The sequence below is a fragment of the Plectropomus leopardus genome, chromosome 20 (genome assembly GCF_008729295.1).
Source record: "Plectropomus leopardus isolate mb chromosome 20, YSFRI_Pleo_2.0, whole genome shotgun sequence".
In the NCBI taxonomy this organism is placed as follows: domain Eukaryota; kingdom Metazoa; phylum Chordata; class Actinopteri; order Perciformes; family Serranidae; genus Plectropomus; species Plectropomus leopardus.
In genome coordinates, this window is record NC_056482.1 from 15,287,268 (window position 1) to 15,304,382 (window position 17,115).

At 38.8% G+C, this 17,115-nt stretch overlaps 1 protein-coding gene across 2 annotated transcripts; it reads left to right on the plus strand.

The window, feature by feature from the left end:
• Positions 1-2,581: 2,581 nt before the first annotated feature.
• On the plus strand, positions 2,582-16,495 carry atp6v0a2a (ATPase H+ transporting V0 subunit a2a). 2 transcript variants are annotated; one of them, XM_042509430.1, is made up of 20 exons: positions 2,582-3,259; positions 4,687-4,765; positions 4,961-5,058; positions 5,604-5,741; positions 6,090-6,187; positions 6,281-6,407; positions 7,198-7,280; positions 7,370-7,463; positions 7,538-7,750; positions 8,899-9,049; positions 10,085-10,224; positions 10,307-10,464; positions 10,556-10,646; positions 10,737-10,855; positions 12,166-12,376; positions 12,462-12,581; positions 12,680-12,793; positions 14,133-14,250; positions 14,405-14,576; positions 15,560-16,495. In XM_042509430.1, exons 1-20 carry the CDS (start codon positions 3,149-3,151, stop codon positions 15,660-15,662), a joined length of 2,538 nt encoding a protein of 845 aa, XP_042365364.1. In that variant the 5' UTR covers positions 2,582-3,148; the 3' UTR covers positions 15,663-16,495. The 2 variants fall into 2 exon arrangements, with proteins under 2 accessions (XP_042365364.1, XP_042365366.1); XM_042509432.1 differs by having other exon boundaries at positions 6,111-6,187.
• The last annotated feature ends 620 nt before the right edge of the window (positions 16,496-17,115 follow it).

Genomic DNA, 17,115 nt, shown 5'->3' on the forward strand with positions numbered 1-17,115 from the left:
AAATGTGATGATTTGGGATGATTTTATGCTCATAAGATTTTATTTCTGGTGATTCGAAAAAGCCATATTTTGCAAAACTACAATGGAAACACTTTAGGGAGGAGGAACTGGCTCTCTCGGGCATGAAGCAGCAGGCGCTACAAGAGGTGTTATTGCATCTCATAACTCTTCAAAAGTTGAGCGGATCATCTGGAAGTTTTAAATCCACAATTCCTCCATGAATTTGTGGTCTTTCGCTTCCCATAAATCCCCCATAGGTGGCTGCTTCAAAGTATAAGGGGCTTGCCTTTCTATTATTGCTCACATAACACACCTACTTCGCCTTCGATTGGAAATAATGACGGCTAGTGTGGTGGCTGCAACAGAAATAAACCAGCTAATGTTTTGAACATCCATCACCATGTTTCTTGGAATGTTATCACAAGAGAAGTGCATAATATCGCGAGAAAAGTCGCATAACATTACTTAATCGAAACCAGTCACTTCGCAATTGTGTTTTATCGACATTTTGAAAATAAACCTTTGCGCAAATCTGTGATGGAAACATACCTACTATTACATGTACCAACAAGAAAGAAACTCAAAATGACACCAAACTGGTACAAAATAACTAAAAAGACACAAAAAATCCACAAAATTACTTCAGAGAGACCCAAAACCACAAAGAGACACATAATAAATACACAGATAAACAAAACAACCACAAAAACAAAGTCTGTGTGTCTTGTTCTTACATGAGATGATGGGGCCTTTTGCACATCTGTGCTCAGGGGCCCATTGTCTCATAATCCGCCCATGTTGTATGTGTGTGCTTGCAGGATCAAAACATCAGAGATGAGCGGTTTTTGGTTTTGGATTGGACTCTGAGCATTAACATGCATCTGTTAAATGCAATATTTAAAGAAAATAAATGAACATCATCCTAAAGATTCCTTTTAACCCTGAGTAACATTTGTGTTGAGTCATGTGGGCCCAGTACCGGTATGTGTGCGCCTGAGGCACGTGACGCCATGTGGTCAGAGATGCCCGTACCTGTGATCTGCAGATCTATTAAAACATTCAGTTAAACTTTATTAAGAGAGAATTAATGTTTTAAAAACGCCAAAATTAATATATCGTCCCAAAACCCCCTACATAAGCGAGTTCACACACAAAGCCGAGCAGATGGTCGGTCCGCTTTCAGTGATGGAACCGTATAAGAAGATGCGCGGGTTGCCAGGTTGGTGAGCTAACCCCCTTTAAGAGGGGACAAAAATAGTGACATTTACGAGCAAAGCTTAAAACGGGACAAAGAAATTATCAAAATATTTACACCTAAATTTTATATTTTAGCTTGTTTTTGTATTAAGAAAGAGCGACATGAAAATTCCATCCATGATAACATAATAGGCCTGGAAAAACGAGAATAATGGCAGTCTGGTATAGGGTTACCGATAAAGTTATAATACAGAATTGAGGGTCTAGATCATAACAGTTGTAATTGGTTGAAAAGAGAATATTTTATTGCTTCTGGTATTGAAAGGTTATTTTTTTTATTAATTTTAATTTATTTAATATTTTTGTCTCATTAGCCTACATAAAACTCTTTAAATGACTGTAAACAAATAGATTGTACCTGAAGTCTTTATATACAGTCTACTTGCGTAGAAAGTAGTGTGTTAAGCTAATTTAGGCTTGAAACATATAACTAATGTTGATAGAGCAGGGTGTTAAACAACTCCATTACATTTATGGACAGATATGATGTAGTATGTTGTTATTTAATTGTAATTGTCAGTCAGTGGTGGAATTTAAACTAAGTACATTTACTCAAGTAGCCTACTGTACTTAAGTATGGATTTGAGGTACTTGTACTTTATTTAAGAGTTTTCTTTCCATGCTACTGTATATTTTTACTCCACTGTATTTCAAAGGGAAATATTGTAGCCTACTTTTTAATTAATTACATTCATCTGACAGTTTTATTTAGGCTACTTAATATTTTTGCATAAGAAAGCACAAGTTTATAAAATATGATTTTTTTTTTGTTTAAATTAAATTACAAAAAAGTTTATACAAGTACAGCTGCAACAGTTAGTTAATTAATAATTCAATTGAGTTACAGCTATTTTGATCAATATTTAAGTCGTTTTCTATTTTTTAGATGATTTTTAATTTTGGAGAGGCTATTATTTTAATTCTGATTTTTTTATGTTTAGGGTTGTTTTCTTTTTAATAATTTTGATTTTTTTGGGGGGGGGGGGGGGTTCCAATAATTTTAATGCTTTTGGTTGTTGTTTTTTTAGCTTTTTAAAAAATATATATTTTATTTCATTTTTAAAAATATATATACTTAAAGTGATTACATTTACTTGCTTTTACTTCGGTACCATTTTCAGTGCAGGAGTTTTACTTGTAACATAGTCTTTTCACAGGGTGGTGCTAGTACTTTTACTTAAGTAGGCCTAAAGGATCTGAATACTGACTCCATCGCGATTGTCTGTGTCAAAACAATTTTTGACAGCCCTCCTTTTCTAAATCAAGAAACGACGATCCTTTAAGAGGATGCGACAATATCTGGCAACCCGGAGACGCAATCTGTGTCAATTGCCGGGCGACGTAGCGGGAATAAAGGCCGTAGCCTATTTCTGACTGTGGCTTTTTATAACGTGCCGTGCTGCCTTCAGCCCCGTGTGTCTACATGGCGGCTTGATGGTTTATATTTTAGTTTGCCTGTTGCTCGTCTCTGCGCCGCCAGCGTCGCGTCGTCGCCGTGTTTTTGCGCCGTAATGTCAGGTGTTGGAGGTAAAGAGGAGCCCACGGGATGACGCCTTTCTCTGGGATCGCTCGATGCGAAAGGTGCATTAGGGAGGCTTCTGTCTTTGTTTTAATAATGTTTATTTAATCAGACGGCTGTGGAGGGAGACAAAAAGCTGCGACACCCAGACTCAAGATGAGAAAAATGCCCCTTCTGAGGATCGTCTTTATTATTGATAGACAATAATTAATCCTCGAGGGGATGTTAATTGGTTAAGGTGGTTTAAAGGCACGCGCGTTGCATTTTGTGATGTCCTATTTTCGCGTGTAGTAACCGGCTCGTCGTGCAGCTTCAGTCGGCTACAGACAGATTATAACGCGGCGGAGCAGCAGATCTGTCTGCCAGATAAAGATGGTGTTTCGGAGTGAGGAGATGTGCTTGGCGCAATTGTTTCTGCAGTCCGGCTCTGAATATGACTGCATCAGTGAGCTCGGGGAGCTGGGGCTGGTCGAGTTTAGAGATGTAAGTAGCTACACATGATGCACACTCATTTTCTTGTTATTCACGTGCCTGTTTTGCCATAAAAGCCTCATTTTAGGCCTGTATTTATTATTTTAGTAGGCCCCTTTCTGTTATTTTAAGACAGAATTAATTAATTTTACCTCTCCTCTCCTTGTCTCTCTGGGTATATGCATGTATTTTTGAGGAAGGGGCGTGGATTGGGGAATTTCCTCCTGTAAATAGACCCAAATTATGATAATAAATGATAATAATAAACTTAATTTCTATAGCACATTTTGAAACACAAGTGCTTTAGAGGACAAGATAAAATACTATAGGCTACGCCAGAGATACTCAACTTGTTTCAGGGCCACTTTTGCATAATGACAAGAGGTCAGGGGCCTGTAGGATTAAAGGACATTTTTAGGATTTTAGGATGTTTCTAGGATTTAAGGACAGCTGGGGCTTGGATAGGGCCTCTGTGAGGTGTGCGGGGGATCCTCCACTTGCACTTTTTTTATAAACAAGCCTTATTTTGATACTGCTGGCAGATATACTTAAAGTCAAAGAACAAATCCCAGTTTGAAGCATTTTATTTCTATTGTAAATTAGAAAATGGTGTGGGGGGGCGGGGGGTGGGGCAGGCACCATGTGGAGGGCAAGATGTGACAATCAAGATTAAAACATCAATAACACAAAATCAAAAGCAAGCGAGCAAAACTATTTATATAGCTCATTTCCTTCCAGGTGGAAGAACAATGTGCTGCACAAAGTGCAAGGTACATTTTGCTGGCGCACAACAAAGCCGTCAACTGACCATGAAAGTGAATCAAATCCATTAAAAATGAAAAACTCATAAATAATAACAAGGATGAAGGATAAACCAATAAAAGACACAGTGAGTAAGAACTGATGTAAAAGTAAAAGTTACAATTAAATAAAATACATGCTTAAATTACAACCATTGAAAATGGATAATGCATATGAATTAAAATGCACAAACTAAAATTAGAATAAATAGACCAATAAAAGATGATAACACATGAGTAAAACCAAACAAATAAGCACAAATAATATTTAAACCAATACGCCAGTAAAGGTAAAAACACACCTACATTAACACCAATAAAAAAAAACATAAAAAACATTGACCCCAGGCTTAGAGCAGAATAAAACAGAGTGCATTATCAAAAATAATTTTTAAAAAAAAAGATAAAATAGGCATAGAAACTAGACAAACACCAGATTTACTGTTGATACTGAGAATGCGCTATCGCTCTATCTGTCTGTCTGTCTGTCCAGTAGTGTTTTTGCCATTTTTAAACCATAATAAACAATAATTGACGTTTTCAGGTCCAGCCTAAAACTGTGCTAAGATGCTTGTTACTGCTCGTGCACTGACTGATGCAGTAACTTGCGGCTGACCTGTGGTGCTCCTCTGGTTTCAGCTCAACCCGAGTGTCAGCTCATTCCAGCGGCGCTTCGTCAGCGAAATCAAGAGATGCGAGGAGATGGAGAGGATTCTGGGTAAGAGAGGCACCTGGGGTTGGTGCATGCGGTCCTTGAGCACGCACCTGGATCATTTATCAACTCATGGTTGATTGTGTTTTGTGAAAAATGGTCCCTCGGAAGAGATTTAGACAGCTTGTTCTGACGCTCCAGCAGTAATTAACATGAAACAAACCATCAGCATTTTTGAGGTTTTTTTTTTTTTTTGGACAGGATACCTTCTGAGGGAGATTCAAAAGGCGAACATTGCCGTTCCAGAGGAGGATGAGAGCCCGCTGGCTCCTCCGCCCAGACAAGTCCTCGAGATCATGGTAAGTGTAATTTCACATTTGACTGTAAAGTCCCTGTCCTGTGGGCTTTACATAGTGTGTAATTGAACTTTTATGGGTTACAAACTTTAAACTTGTGTTCAGAAATATGGTAATAAAGTACTTAATTACCATATTTATGAATGCACATTTTTAAGTTGATTCCTCATAAAGAATTACATTTTCACATTATTTAAAAGGAATTTTAATTATGTACTGTTACCATAATTATGAACACACGTTTTTAAGTTGATTACTAGCAAAAACTAAATTGGCCCAACAAAATTGTCCACATTATTTTAAAGGAATTTTAAAGTGTTATACACTTAATTAACATAATAATGAACACAGTTGATTCTTCAAAAAATTATGTTATTGCAACTAATTTTTCCACATGATTTTAAATAAATATTAAAGTGTTAAAATTGTGACTGCATCCTCTTTGCCATATTCAGCATTTATTCTTGGCTACCTGAGTTAACTAAACGAGCCATCCTGCTGCTGAATGCAGACATATAAGCTGATGTTAAGTGTGTGCCGATGTGCAGGAGCAGCTTCAGAGGCTGGAGATGGAGCTCAGCGAGGTGGCCCGAAACAAAGAGAAGCTGCGGAGGAACCTGCTGGAGCTCACCGAGTACACACACATGCTGAAGATCACACGGACCTTCATACACAGCCGCTCCAGAGTAAGTGTGTCTCCAACCGCCTGCCTGTCACGCACTGCTTTTTGTTTGCATCACAGGATGCAAGATGCTCCCCGTCACCTCTTCAGTAGCGTCTTGTTTTCTTGTCGTGTTTTGTTTCTCGGCCGACTTTAATTAAAGACTCAGTCAAAATGCAGCCGTTTCAAGCAGCACCTGACTCATGCAGGCTGCCGTGTTAGAAAGGGAAGCAGCAAAGAGCAACAAGGGTGTCTTTGTGAGAATAAACATCACATTCCAGTGTGCGAACGCCATTTCGACTTTGTGTCGGACCATTTAAGGAGCAGCTAATGTAAGCTGTCATGAATGAAACATGTTCCCTTTTATAATTAGCATGAGGCTCTTGGTCCCCAGTATGAAGAGTTCCCCACCATGGAGACAGACTCGGTGACAGGATGCACCGGTATGCAAAGACTCGGAGCCAAGCTGGGGTGAGCTGCCGTCATTAACATCCACAGGATGGCATAATATGCACCATCAGTGAGAAATGAACCTAAACGCCGTCTGATCGCTCCTGTCTGCAGGTTTGTGTCAGGTCTCATTCAGCGGGTGAAGGTGGAGGCCTTTGAGCGCATGTTGTGGAGAGTGTGTAAGGGTTACACCATCCTCAGCTACGCAGAGGTGGATGAGAACCTCGCCGATCTCGACACTGTGAGTGAATTTTAATGTAACCCTAAGGGACTGTTTGCCGCATTTTACAAGCCTTGACTCTTAATTTTATGATCATTTTGTGTTCATGTATATGGTATACAGTTTGGTAAGACTGTGCATTTTTGTTTTATCCTGGAATTTCCAGCTCACGTCCTTCAATAAATCTAAAATACATTGTGTAGACAAAGTGCAAAAACATGCACCATTTTTGATCCCACAGACATCAAAGCATAAAAACACACATTGTATTACTTGTGGATGTCAATCTGTGCTTTTGCCTTGGAATTTTTCATTTTTACTATTTTCCACCTCATTTAGTATTTTTTTTTAAAAACATATTTAGCCATATATGGAGAAAATACATGCTATTTCCACTAGGTGCACTGTCACGATCAATGTTTCTGCAAATTACTGACATATTCCAGGCTGTGATAATAAAGACAACAAAACTATTTTGCATGTAGTATATTGAAAATATGTTCCTTGGTTTATGTGCTCTCTGCAGCTGGTGTCTATATTCGGCAAAATATTGTTTGTGAGTTACTGTACTTACATAACATATAGTTATGAATATTTAAGTACAACAAATAAATGATGAAATAATAAAGAGATTTTTTCAGGGGCTTTAAAATAAATCTTCATAAAATGATGCTGTAGTGGTGAAATAAGTGACAAATCCTACTTGTGTGCCAGCAATAAAAAAATGTAATGTTGTAGGGATACATGTAAAAGTTATTCTTCATCACTTTATGATTTCTTGTAGTAATTTGCCTGATCTGTGTTGTTTCAGGGTGAGATCAGCAAAAGTGTTGTGTTCCTCATCTCTTTCTGGGGCGACCAGATCGGACAGAAAGTACAAAAAATCTGTGATTGGTAAGAATGCCACAATCACATGACTGTCTGTCAGACTGATGGTATTGTCCCTCACAATCAGCGTGCATGTTTGTCTCTGCTGTCCTCAGTTACCACTGCCATCTTTATCCGCACCCTGAGAACGATGAGGAGCGGGCAGATGTGTTGGACAGCTTAAGGACACGCATCCAAGACCTTAACAACGTAAGTCTCATGAAGAACATGTAACACGTGTGCGCATCCTCGGTGAGTTTGTAGTAACTGTTGTGTTCCTCCAGGTGCTGCACCGCACCGAGGACTACCTGAGGCAGGTTCTGCAGAAGGCCGCAGAGTCAGCGTACACCTGGGTCGTGCAGGTCAAAAAGATGAAGGCGATCTACCACATCCTGAACCTCTGCAGCTTCGACGTCACCAACAAGTGTCTGATTGCGGAGGTGTGGTGTCCCGTCAGTGACCTGGCAAACCTGCGGGGGGCGCTGGAAGAGGGCTCGGTGAGGAAGAATAAATATTAAAGCTGATCATTTTTTAATGGTGGCAGATAAATTTATTGCAGACAAATGATTTCATGCACTAAATCCGCCTCTCTAAACACAAAGCATCAGCGTTGCAGCTGATCAAGTTAGATATTTAGTGGAGGGCAAAATAAATACTGTTTAAAATGAATATGTGACTAATTTCATAGCATTGCTAGATAGTTAAATTTAGAAGTAAGTTGTTATACTTTTCTCTCTCTCTTGAGCTGGTTATAAGAATAATTTTTGGCCTCTGAATAGAATTGGCTTTGTTTATCAGCTGTTATTTGCCCAAATTGTATCACTAAGATGCCTTTTTTAATTATTTCGCTTTAATTCTGGCAGCAGGCTTTTTGGATGATTTGCTGTCCTGAATCACTCCATCTGTCATGATTTTTTAAAATTATTGGCTGCATCATTTGTTGTTGTTGTTGTTGTAGTTTGCATTCATTAGCATTTTCTTCTCTTGGTGTACAGTGCACGCCAGCAATTCCCTCTGCACCACGCTGCGTATTTGATTGTTTTCAGGTTAAATTTCTCACCCAGAAATCTCAGATTTTTTTTTCAAACCTGTGAATATTTGGCATGCATAAACGAAAACAGCTCCAGACATCATCAATCTGGGTTTTTTCTGTGAATTTAATGCTGGTTAACCCCGAGCAAATTGACTTAAGTTCTTTCAAAAACAAGGGAAGAAGGTAATGAGCAAGGACAGAAGAAATGAAAAAAAATCCAAAAATTAGCAAGAAATTAGTAAGACGTACAGGAAAATTAGTTTAAAAATAAATGAATTTAAAAAAGCATGCACTAAAAGAAAGTTTAAAAAAAGAAATCACCTCTGAAAAAGTGCTTAAAAATTCTAATAATTTTGTAACATAATTTAAAATTTGTAATTATAATCATTATAAATAGTTTTGTTTCCAATTTGTGAAATATGTCTTACTAGGTCAACATTTTTGACAGAAATTGCACCAGTTTAATAATGGTCAAAGCTTTAAGTTCTTGTGAAAGGCATCTGAATGCAGGACAACAAAGGTGATGTTGCTCCAGGTGTCAAAGGGTTAATTTAAAACTGTTTTCAGAATTTAACATTTCATTCTTTTTTTTTTTTTTTTTTTTATTAACAGAGAAAAGGTGACGCCACCGTACCGTCTTTTGTGAACCGAATCCCGAGTACTGACACCCCACCCACCCTCTTAAGAACCAACAAGTTCACATCTGGCTTTCAGAGCATCGTGGAGGCGTACGGGGTGGGGGACTATCGCGAGGTAAGCCCAGGTAAGAACTCTATGTCTTGTTAAGAAAAAACTCTAAAATAATACTTCAACCCCAAAATGACCATTTGTATATCAGTGACTCACCCAGTGTTACATTAAATTTGTCAACTTGTTTTCCTTACATGCCTCCACATTGAATAAAAAATCCAAAAACAGAGAAAATATAGGATGAATTTAATTAAATTCAGGACACATTTAACAACAGCACAACTATATCAAAACATCTGTTGACAATCTCTCGCACAACTCGTGCTGTATAATCCAAGTCTCATTTATCCAGTCGTATGTTCAGAACTTCCCAAACACATTTATTTTCACCAAAACCTTAGTATTTACAACACTTCGACTGTCTCTGGCACAGAGTTGCACGCCTGACCAAGTGTGTGGGTTTGAACTCTCCTGCTGGCCAGGAGCTCTGCTGCCACTCACCCACGCTTGTCGCTTCCCAGCCAATGAAGGAGCAGGGAGGCGGGATTTAAACAGAACACAGGAGCCCATGCATGCTATTCGTCCGCGCCTGGGAATGTTTATTCGTAAATGCTTAAATAGTTAGCTTTTAGCGAAAATGCATGTGGTAGGGCAGTGTTGATTATATGACCAGATAAATGAAACTGGTATCAGTGGTGTAATTTAACAAAGTACAAAGTACTTTTTACAGTACTCTCTACTTTATGCGAGTTTTTATATTTCTGTCAACTTTTACTCCACTGTTTTTTCTAAAGGAAAGGGACGGGGGAATCGCTGATTATACTGCACGAGTTTCGTGAGAGTTTGTAAGCTGATTTGGTGATATAGTTTTGTGGTCGTTAAATGCAGCTTTCATTTACTTCAATTCACCAAGAATTCTCTCAGTTTTTGGATTCTTAGCTCACCATGGAGGCATTAAAGAAAATTTAAAGTTTTCTTCACAAATTTATCAGATTATAGGGTGAGTTATTGATACACAAATGGTGATTTTTGGGGTGAAGTATTCCTTTAAGTGCAGCTTTAAAAAAGTTCAGGGTAAGAACATTAAAGACATTTCTCTCACTGGCAGCTCCCTACACCATCATCACTTTTCCGTTTCTGTTCGCTGTGATGTTTGGCGACCTCGGGCACGGGATGGTAATGAGTCTCTTCGCCTTGTGGATGGTGTTGACAGAAAAAAAGCAGAAGAAGAAACGATCCAGTAATGAGGTAGGAATGATTTGTTCCTCTCATCCATAATGCAGAGTCTGGTGATTGTAAATTGGTTTTAGCTGATAGCTGTTGATCTCAGATATGGGCGACATTCTTCAACGGACGTTACATCATCCTGATGATGGGGCTTTTCTCTATCTACACGGGGCTGATTTACAATGACTGTTTCTCCAAGTCTCTCAACATATTTGGCTCCGGGTGGAGTGTCAAAGCTATGTTCACAAATCAGCAATGGACGTAAGTTAGCAGAAAATACGCACAGAAACATTTTTTTATGTCAGTTTTAATATTTTATTGAATCAATACATATCTTTTTTTCACATTGCAGAAATAAAACCCTCCAAACAAATGCTTTGCTTACGTTAGACCCAAACATCAGCGGCGTTTTCAGTGGACCGTACCCGTTTGGCATTGATCCTGTGAGTAAATGCACTCAGACATTACAGTCAGGATATACTCAATTAATTTTGTATCTTTTTCACTAATATGCTCTTTAAATATCCTTTCAGATATGGAACATGGCAGTGAACCGGCTGTCTTTTCTCAACTCCTACAAGATGAAGATGTCGGTTATTATCGGGGTCATCCACATGAGCTTTGGAGTGGTGTTGAGTGTCTTCAATCACCTGTGAGTGGCTCAAGTCATACGCTCCTGGCAGTGACCTTACGTTGCTTTTTCTTCATGCACTGAAAGCATGAGCATCTATCAGTGTCCTGCATCAATGTGCAAATAAAAATTCTGTATTACACAGGGTTCCCACGGTCATGAAATATATTATGAAATTTAAAAAAACCTGGAAATGGTTTGGAATTCAAAGAATGTTTCAGAACATTTTAAATTTACATTGTTGGAAATGTGTTCATGAAAATGTGTTAAGGTGTCGTGTAAGCTCAGGTTCTGGCAAGGTCTCAAAACTGTTATTAATCATTTCTATAAAACAAACGTTTATGGACGTTTGCTCCCTGCTCAGGGAATTATTGAGTCTTTTTTAAAGGTAAAATCTGCAGGATTGTTAGTTTAAGTTTGTAAACAGTATCACCAGCAGAAGTCAAAATGAAAGCTAACCTCAGCTTTGACTCCTTGGCATTTCGCCTTTTGTTTGGTGCTGTATCTGCAGTTTTCCGTCCTCTTTGAGGCCTGCTGCTTACGGCCTGGTTGCTACCTTTTTATAAAGTCCCAGCCTCACCTGCATGCTGTGCCTAGGAACCTCCCAACTACAGCAAAATAAGAAAATACAGGCAAAGTGCATCGTCTCTGCAGATAAATACACCACCACACGTGTAATGATTGAGAGGGATTATTTTTATAATATTTGCAAGGAAATTCCTGCATTGTACGGTATATTTTTAAGGCAGCTGTATTGCAAGAAGTCCGATGCAATAACCACAGAGTTACTAAACTGGCACACAATCAAATAACTGTAATTCCTTAGCCAATATTTTGGGTCATTTCTTGTAAAGTTACTCGTTGCCGCCTTCTTCTGTCCTTAAAAGAATTGGGCCAATTTCCTCAGGTTTCAAAGGGTTAATTACCTTTTTTTATTTTAACCAATTAAACCATCTTTTCGCCAGTGTTAAAGTTATCTCTTTGTGGATCTGTAACTTACAGACAAGCATATAATTCAGTAAAAATGGAGAGCACAGTTTGCAAAAAAAAAATCATTTTTATTTAGCTGTAAAAGGGATTTCAGCCAGTCATCAATATTTTAGGATTTCCTTTAAGGGCACTCCTCTGGAAATGAATATGTGGGTGCTTTACTATGTGTAGTATTTTAGAAAATATTCTCAATTTTCCCTGTACTAAGACGCTAGCTTTTAATATAAAAGTTTTCTCAGCAGCTAATCACAAATGTCTCTAATGAAACTGGCTCAGCATTTAGGGGTCTAATCCTTAAAACCAATCTCTCTTTATTCCCATACTTTGTTCTCTCCCTTCAGGCACTTCCGACAGAAATTTAATGTCTATCTGCTATTTCTTCCTGAGCTGCTCTTCCTGCTCTGTCTCTTTGGCTACCTGGTCTTCATGATTCTCTACAAATGGTTGGCGTTCGGTGCACGAGACTCCAGCCAGGCTCCCAGCATCCTCATCCACTTCATCAACATGTTTGTCATGCAGGGGAAGGATATCACTCCTCTCTACCCGGGACAGGTATGTGTTGAAACCTTCTCCATTAATCAGCTCTGGATGTATTTTGATGTTTGTTGATGCATTTTTTGTTGTCTTGATTCCACAGACTGGGCTGCAGATCTTCTTAGTCTTAATAGCGATGCTGTCGGTTCCTGTGCTGCTGTTAGGAAAACCTCTTTACTTGTACTGGCTGTACCGTGGCGGCAAAGGCCTGCGCAGACGCAGAGTATGTGTGATCATCCGAAATGTATTTATAGATTCACCCTAATTAGTTTCTGATCATTTGTCAAAGCTTTTCAAATTAACAACGATGTTTCACCTCAGGGTTATGAGAGGGTGAGGCGTGTAAGTGAGGATGACTCCACAGCACCATCCTATGAAGATGATGAAGAGGAGGGACTTGATGAAGTGCCAAGCAGAGAGGCGCTTCCTAAAGAGGTCAGAGGTCCACCAGTTTCCTGCCTTTACTTATTTAATACAGTCCGTAAATTTTCACGAAAATATCTTTTCGTCATATTTGTTAAAACTGTCACTTCATCCACACAAAAGGAGATGAGGCAGATAATCTGTGGAAAAAAAATCCGGTTCCTCCTCCCACTTGTCGTTTATCTAATGGCATTTGCCAGAATCTGCTGCAGCTCACAGAAAACAACCCATCAGAGGAGTCTCTTAGGCAGCTGTCAATCACTGCTTGTGAACTGCAGCCAAATTGTCAAACTAAGCAGAGCTGATAAAAATGAAACAAGATTCGATCACTGCATTGCCTACTTCTTGCCTATTAGTTTTCAGAAACATATTTTAATGCACTGTTTAGCTGTAAAATGAGACTGTTTCCAACATGGCGGCAGGGTCACGAACTGTTTCACTTTACAGTTTGACAGCGAAACGTTAGAGACTCCTCAGCTCTGTTTGGTTGTTTTTGTTTATGTGTTAAGGCCTTTAGACAGATTATCTGTCTCATGCATTACAGTCAGGATATCCTGACAGTTTGTGCAATTCTGTCAAATTGAATTATGTACTTTTAAAAGACCCAGCATTTTACACTGTGAGTCTGTATATACGTCTAGATGTTTTAAATGGTACTATTGGCATTTTGAAGTGAATGTGACGTGCTGTAGTAGCACATTAGAAGATACTTGCCAGCGTGCATTCACTAAGTGGTGGATGTGGTCATTGTATTATTGTGTTGTGTTTGCTGTTGTTGTTTTTGTCATCACTTAGCTGTCTTATTTGTACTTTTCCCTGTCATGTTACTGGTTTTAAGAACATCTAGCAAGAAGGACTGCCATTAGAAATATACAGTGATGTATATAATATGTATTGCACTTAAGTATGGCATGAAATATAAGACAGAAAATAGGGTTGCAGGAAATAATTGTGAAGCTTATTTATTATACTGTGAACACCGGCATTGTCTTTCTGTAAATAAAGGAATATATAAATGCCTTATAGTATGCTGTATTAAAACAGGATTACTATTTTGTCTGGATGCAAATTTTCTTTTCCTAGGATGGCAAAGAAAGGCCCCGCCCTACTGTCCCTCTGATGGGCTAGTACTCGCCTTCAGTGTTTGGAGTGGTACAGTTTGGGCATGAGTACTGGAACTGGTTAGAGTAAAAATGTCGGGGTAAGATAATCGGAGGAAGAGTGAGGCAGAGTGGAGCGGGTCATGCCTTCACCATCCTAGGAAAAATAATTTGTAACCTTGTCTTCATTTTCATCAGTCTGACTCTGAATTAAGCATAATATCTCACTTATTATTTGAACTGTTTTGCAGTTTGACTTTGCGGATGTGCTCCTGTACCAGGCCATTCACACCATAGAGTACTGCCTGGGCTGCATCTCCAACACTGCATCATACCTGCGTCTCTGGGCTCTCAGCTTGGCTCATGCCCGTAAGTGCAGTCACCAAAAGTAGTTCACTCTGAACTGTCTGTGCCTCTTTGTTTCAACTAATTTCTATTTGGCACGACTTCTTTAACTTACATAAGAATGCATTCTGTGTGTGCCCTTGTATATATTGTGCATCTGTATGGGCTCTATTTTCAGAGCTGTCGGAGGTGTTGTGGGGCATGGTGATGCGCCTGGGTCTGAGGATTACTACAAGAGTCGGGGTGGTGTTATTGGTCCCTGTGTTCGGCCTTTTTGCCGTGCTCACCGTTTCTATCCTACTAGTCATGGAAGGTTTATCAGCGTTCCTGCACGCTCTCCGACTTCACTGGTGAGTCTCATTATACCAATGATGCCTGTGCCCTGTTTATTGAGGTCTTCAATAATGGCTCTGTAATAACCTTATTAGGGCCCTGACACACCAAGCAGATGGTCAGCTGTTGGTCAATGTTAATTTTTAGCCTATTCAGCATGTTGAATCGGTGTCACAGCTTGACAGAGTGTGAAACCGCTCTCATTGCGGGTTAAGCTGCGTGCACAAGAAGAGAAACGGAACTGAGAAAGACAAACAAACTGCTACAGTCAAGAGGGCGTGAGATTGAAACTGTTTATAAGCAGAAATGAACCGGAAATGTTTGCGTTACTGTTCGCCAGTGCCCAATAAATATCTTTTGTTCTTTCAACATTAGGTTGTATTGTTAATGTGCCAACTGGCAAACTAGCACCTTGAATCCGTCCTGGCGGTCTTTCTCTTTCCCTTTTTTGATGGTATGGAGAGTTATTTCCACTCACGCAGGTGCAGGACGCACATGCTGTTGTCTTTGTAGTAAGTTCAAATGCAGCTTTTTAGCCGAGATACAGGCGCCTTGAAGCAACCCAACTCTCTCTCCGTTGCCCCTAGGTCTTTGACGTCGGTTTGGTGTATTTGGGCCTTTAAGACTTAGACTGCGAGTGCGGTTACATGTACATGAATAAACTGTTTATGAGGCTTATACCTGTTATGATCATATTCAGGATATGGTTTTTACATCCCAGTTTTTTCTTTTCAAAGTTCTCCAGCTAGCATATTGGGGTTTCTCATTAACATGCTACACATACATGTTAACATGCTCAAACATATAAACGGGATACTGCAAAAACCTCAATAGAAATGGGTTATTCATATCCATGCAAATGCACTCATTGAAATTAAAAATGTAATGATGTCAGATTTTTGTTTTTAGAGTGACCTAACTTAGCCTTTTCTCAGTTTCCTGTTTTTATCACCTCCCCCATCGTTCACTAAAGATCCTTTACTTGAACACTTGATTTCAGGGTGGAGTTTCAGAACAAATTCTACCACGGGAACGGTGTCAAGTTTGTGCCCTTTGACTTCTCCCTGCTGCCCTCCGTTTTTGAACAAGACGGCTTGCTTTAAACAAAACATGAAGTCTGAGATAATGCAAAAGAATGGAATCAGACTTGATGATGGGAAGGATGCTGGAAGTTTGAAAAATTCACACTGTGATGATGACTACAAACCTTCGAGACAATGGACTGAAACTCTTGTAGCAACGTTTTTTCACCGTGACGATTTTTAAAATGTTATCGGCTGTGCTGACTGCCTTACTACTGTACCCAGCAAACCTTTGAACACACAGAGGTTCGAAATTCTTCTTCTGTTAACCAGTTAATTTTGTTGGTGAGATATTGCTCAATGCTACCTACAGTTGGGTGAGTTCAAATATTTAATTTGCATTGTGCTGTGTAAACTGGTTTTGTATTATTTACAACATGGTATTTAAAATACACAGTTATACAGTGCAATGTAAAGTCACAACAATATCAAAGACCATATGGAGCATCCTGATGTAGTGCCATAGAGATTTATTTCTGATGATGATATGGGAATGCCTTTGGGTCTTTTAAAACTGCTCCTCCACATGATGAGAGAAAACCTGCAGGCATCAAAATCTACAGAATAATAAAAACACTACAAACCTTTTTGTGAGGCATATTGTCACAAAGCACTTTGCAGAAATGATTGTACAATGAAAAGTTTTCACTCATGACTGTGATGATGCCAAATGAAAATAATTAACTGTTCGCTGTTTGCTTATTTACTTATTATCGCATTTATTTAAGCGTAATCTCCCCTGTAATCGATAGAAACATGTCAAATACTCCAGAAAAAGTCAAGAAGCCGTAGGCCTTTCTTTGATGCTTGTTGCGTTTGTAAATGATAATTAATCATGGTATTTATTTAAATTATTGTCTGTACAAGAGTCTAATATTTTACCATTTTGATGTGTTAAATAAAGGTTTCAAGAAATGCAAGTGACCAATTGTGTTCAGTGTGATTTTATTAGCTCCCTTGTTGGGCAATTAATTGATAACAAAACATGACTTCAACAATTATTAATCCACCTCCAGAATCTAAATTGGGTGAATGAGCAGTTTTCCAACGTGTGCATGCAGAGCTCTTGTCTGTCAATTGTTTTGTTGTTCCCGAGATGTTACACTGACAATAATGTGCCTTTTGACAAGACATCATACTTAGCCTGATTCTGTCTTTTTAGAGAGAAATTCTGCCAGTGATAATTTCATGCTTCCACGCATATTTCAGAGCCAGGTGTCAAAAAATTTAATAACAGAATTTTGCAGATTTGGGCAAGTCTTGAGCTTAAAAATTCTTACCTTCTTCAATCTTGAATACATACACAAGTAATTCTTAAGAAAAGGGAAATGGGTTGAAGGTGTTACTAACATACAAATTAAATCGAGATTTCTATATACATTCATATATATGCACCACAATCTTGTAACTCCTGTTATTATCATGTCTTTTCTCATTTTTTTTTAAATCATGCAATTATTTATTTATTTAATGT

What these genes read in the sequence shown, in the direction of transcription:
- atp6v0a2a (XM_042509430.1), top strand. Translation starts at nt 3,149, where the DNA reads ATGGTGTTTCGGAGTGAGGAGATGTGCTTGGCGCAATTGTTTCTGCAG. An exon ending in GGCTGGTCGAGTTTAGAGAT is followed by an intron (nt 3,260 to 4,686) that starts GTAAGTAGCTAC and finishes CTCTGGTTTCAG; the next exon opens with CTCAACCCGAGTGTCAGCTC. An exon ending in AGACTCGGAGCCAAGCTGGG is followed by an intron (nt 6,188 to 6,280) that starts GTGAGCTGCCGT and finishes TCCTGTCTGCAG; the next exon opens with GTTTGTGTCAGGTCTCATTC.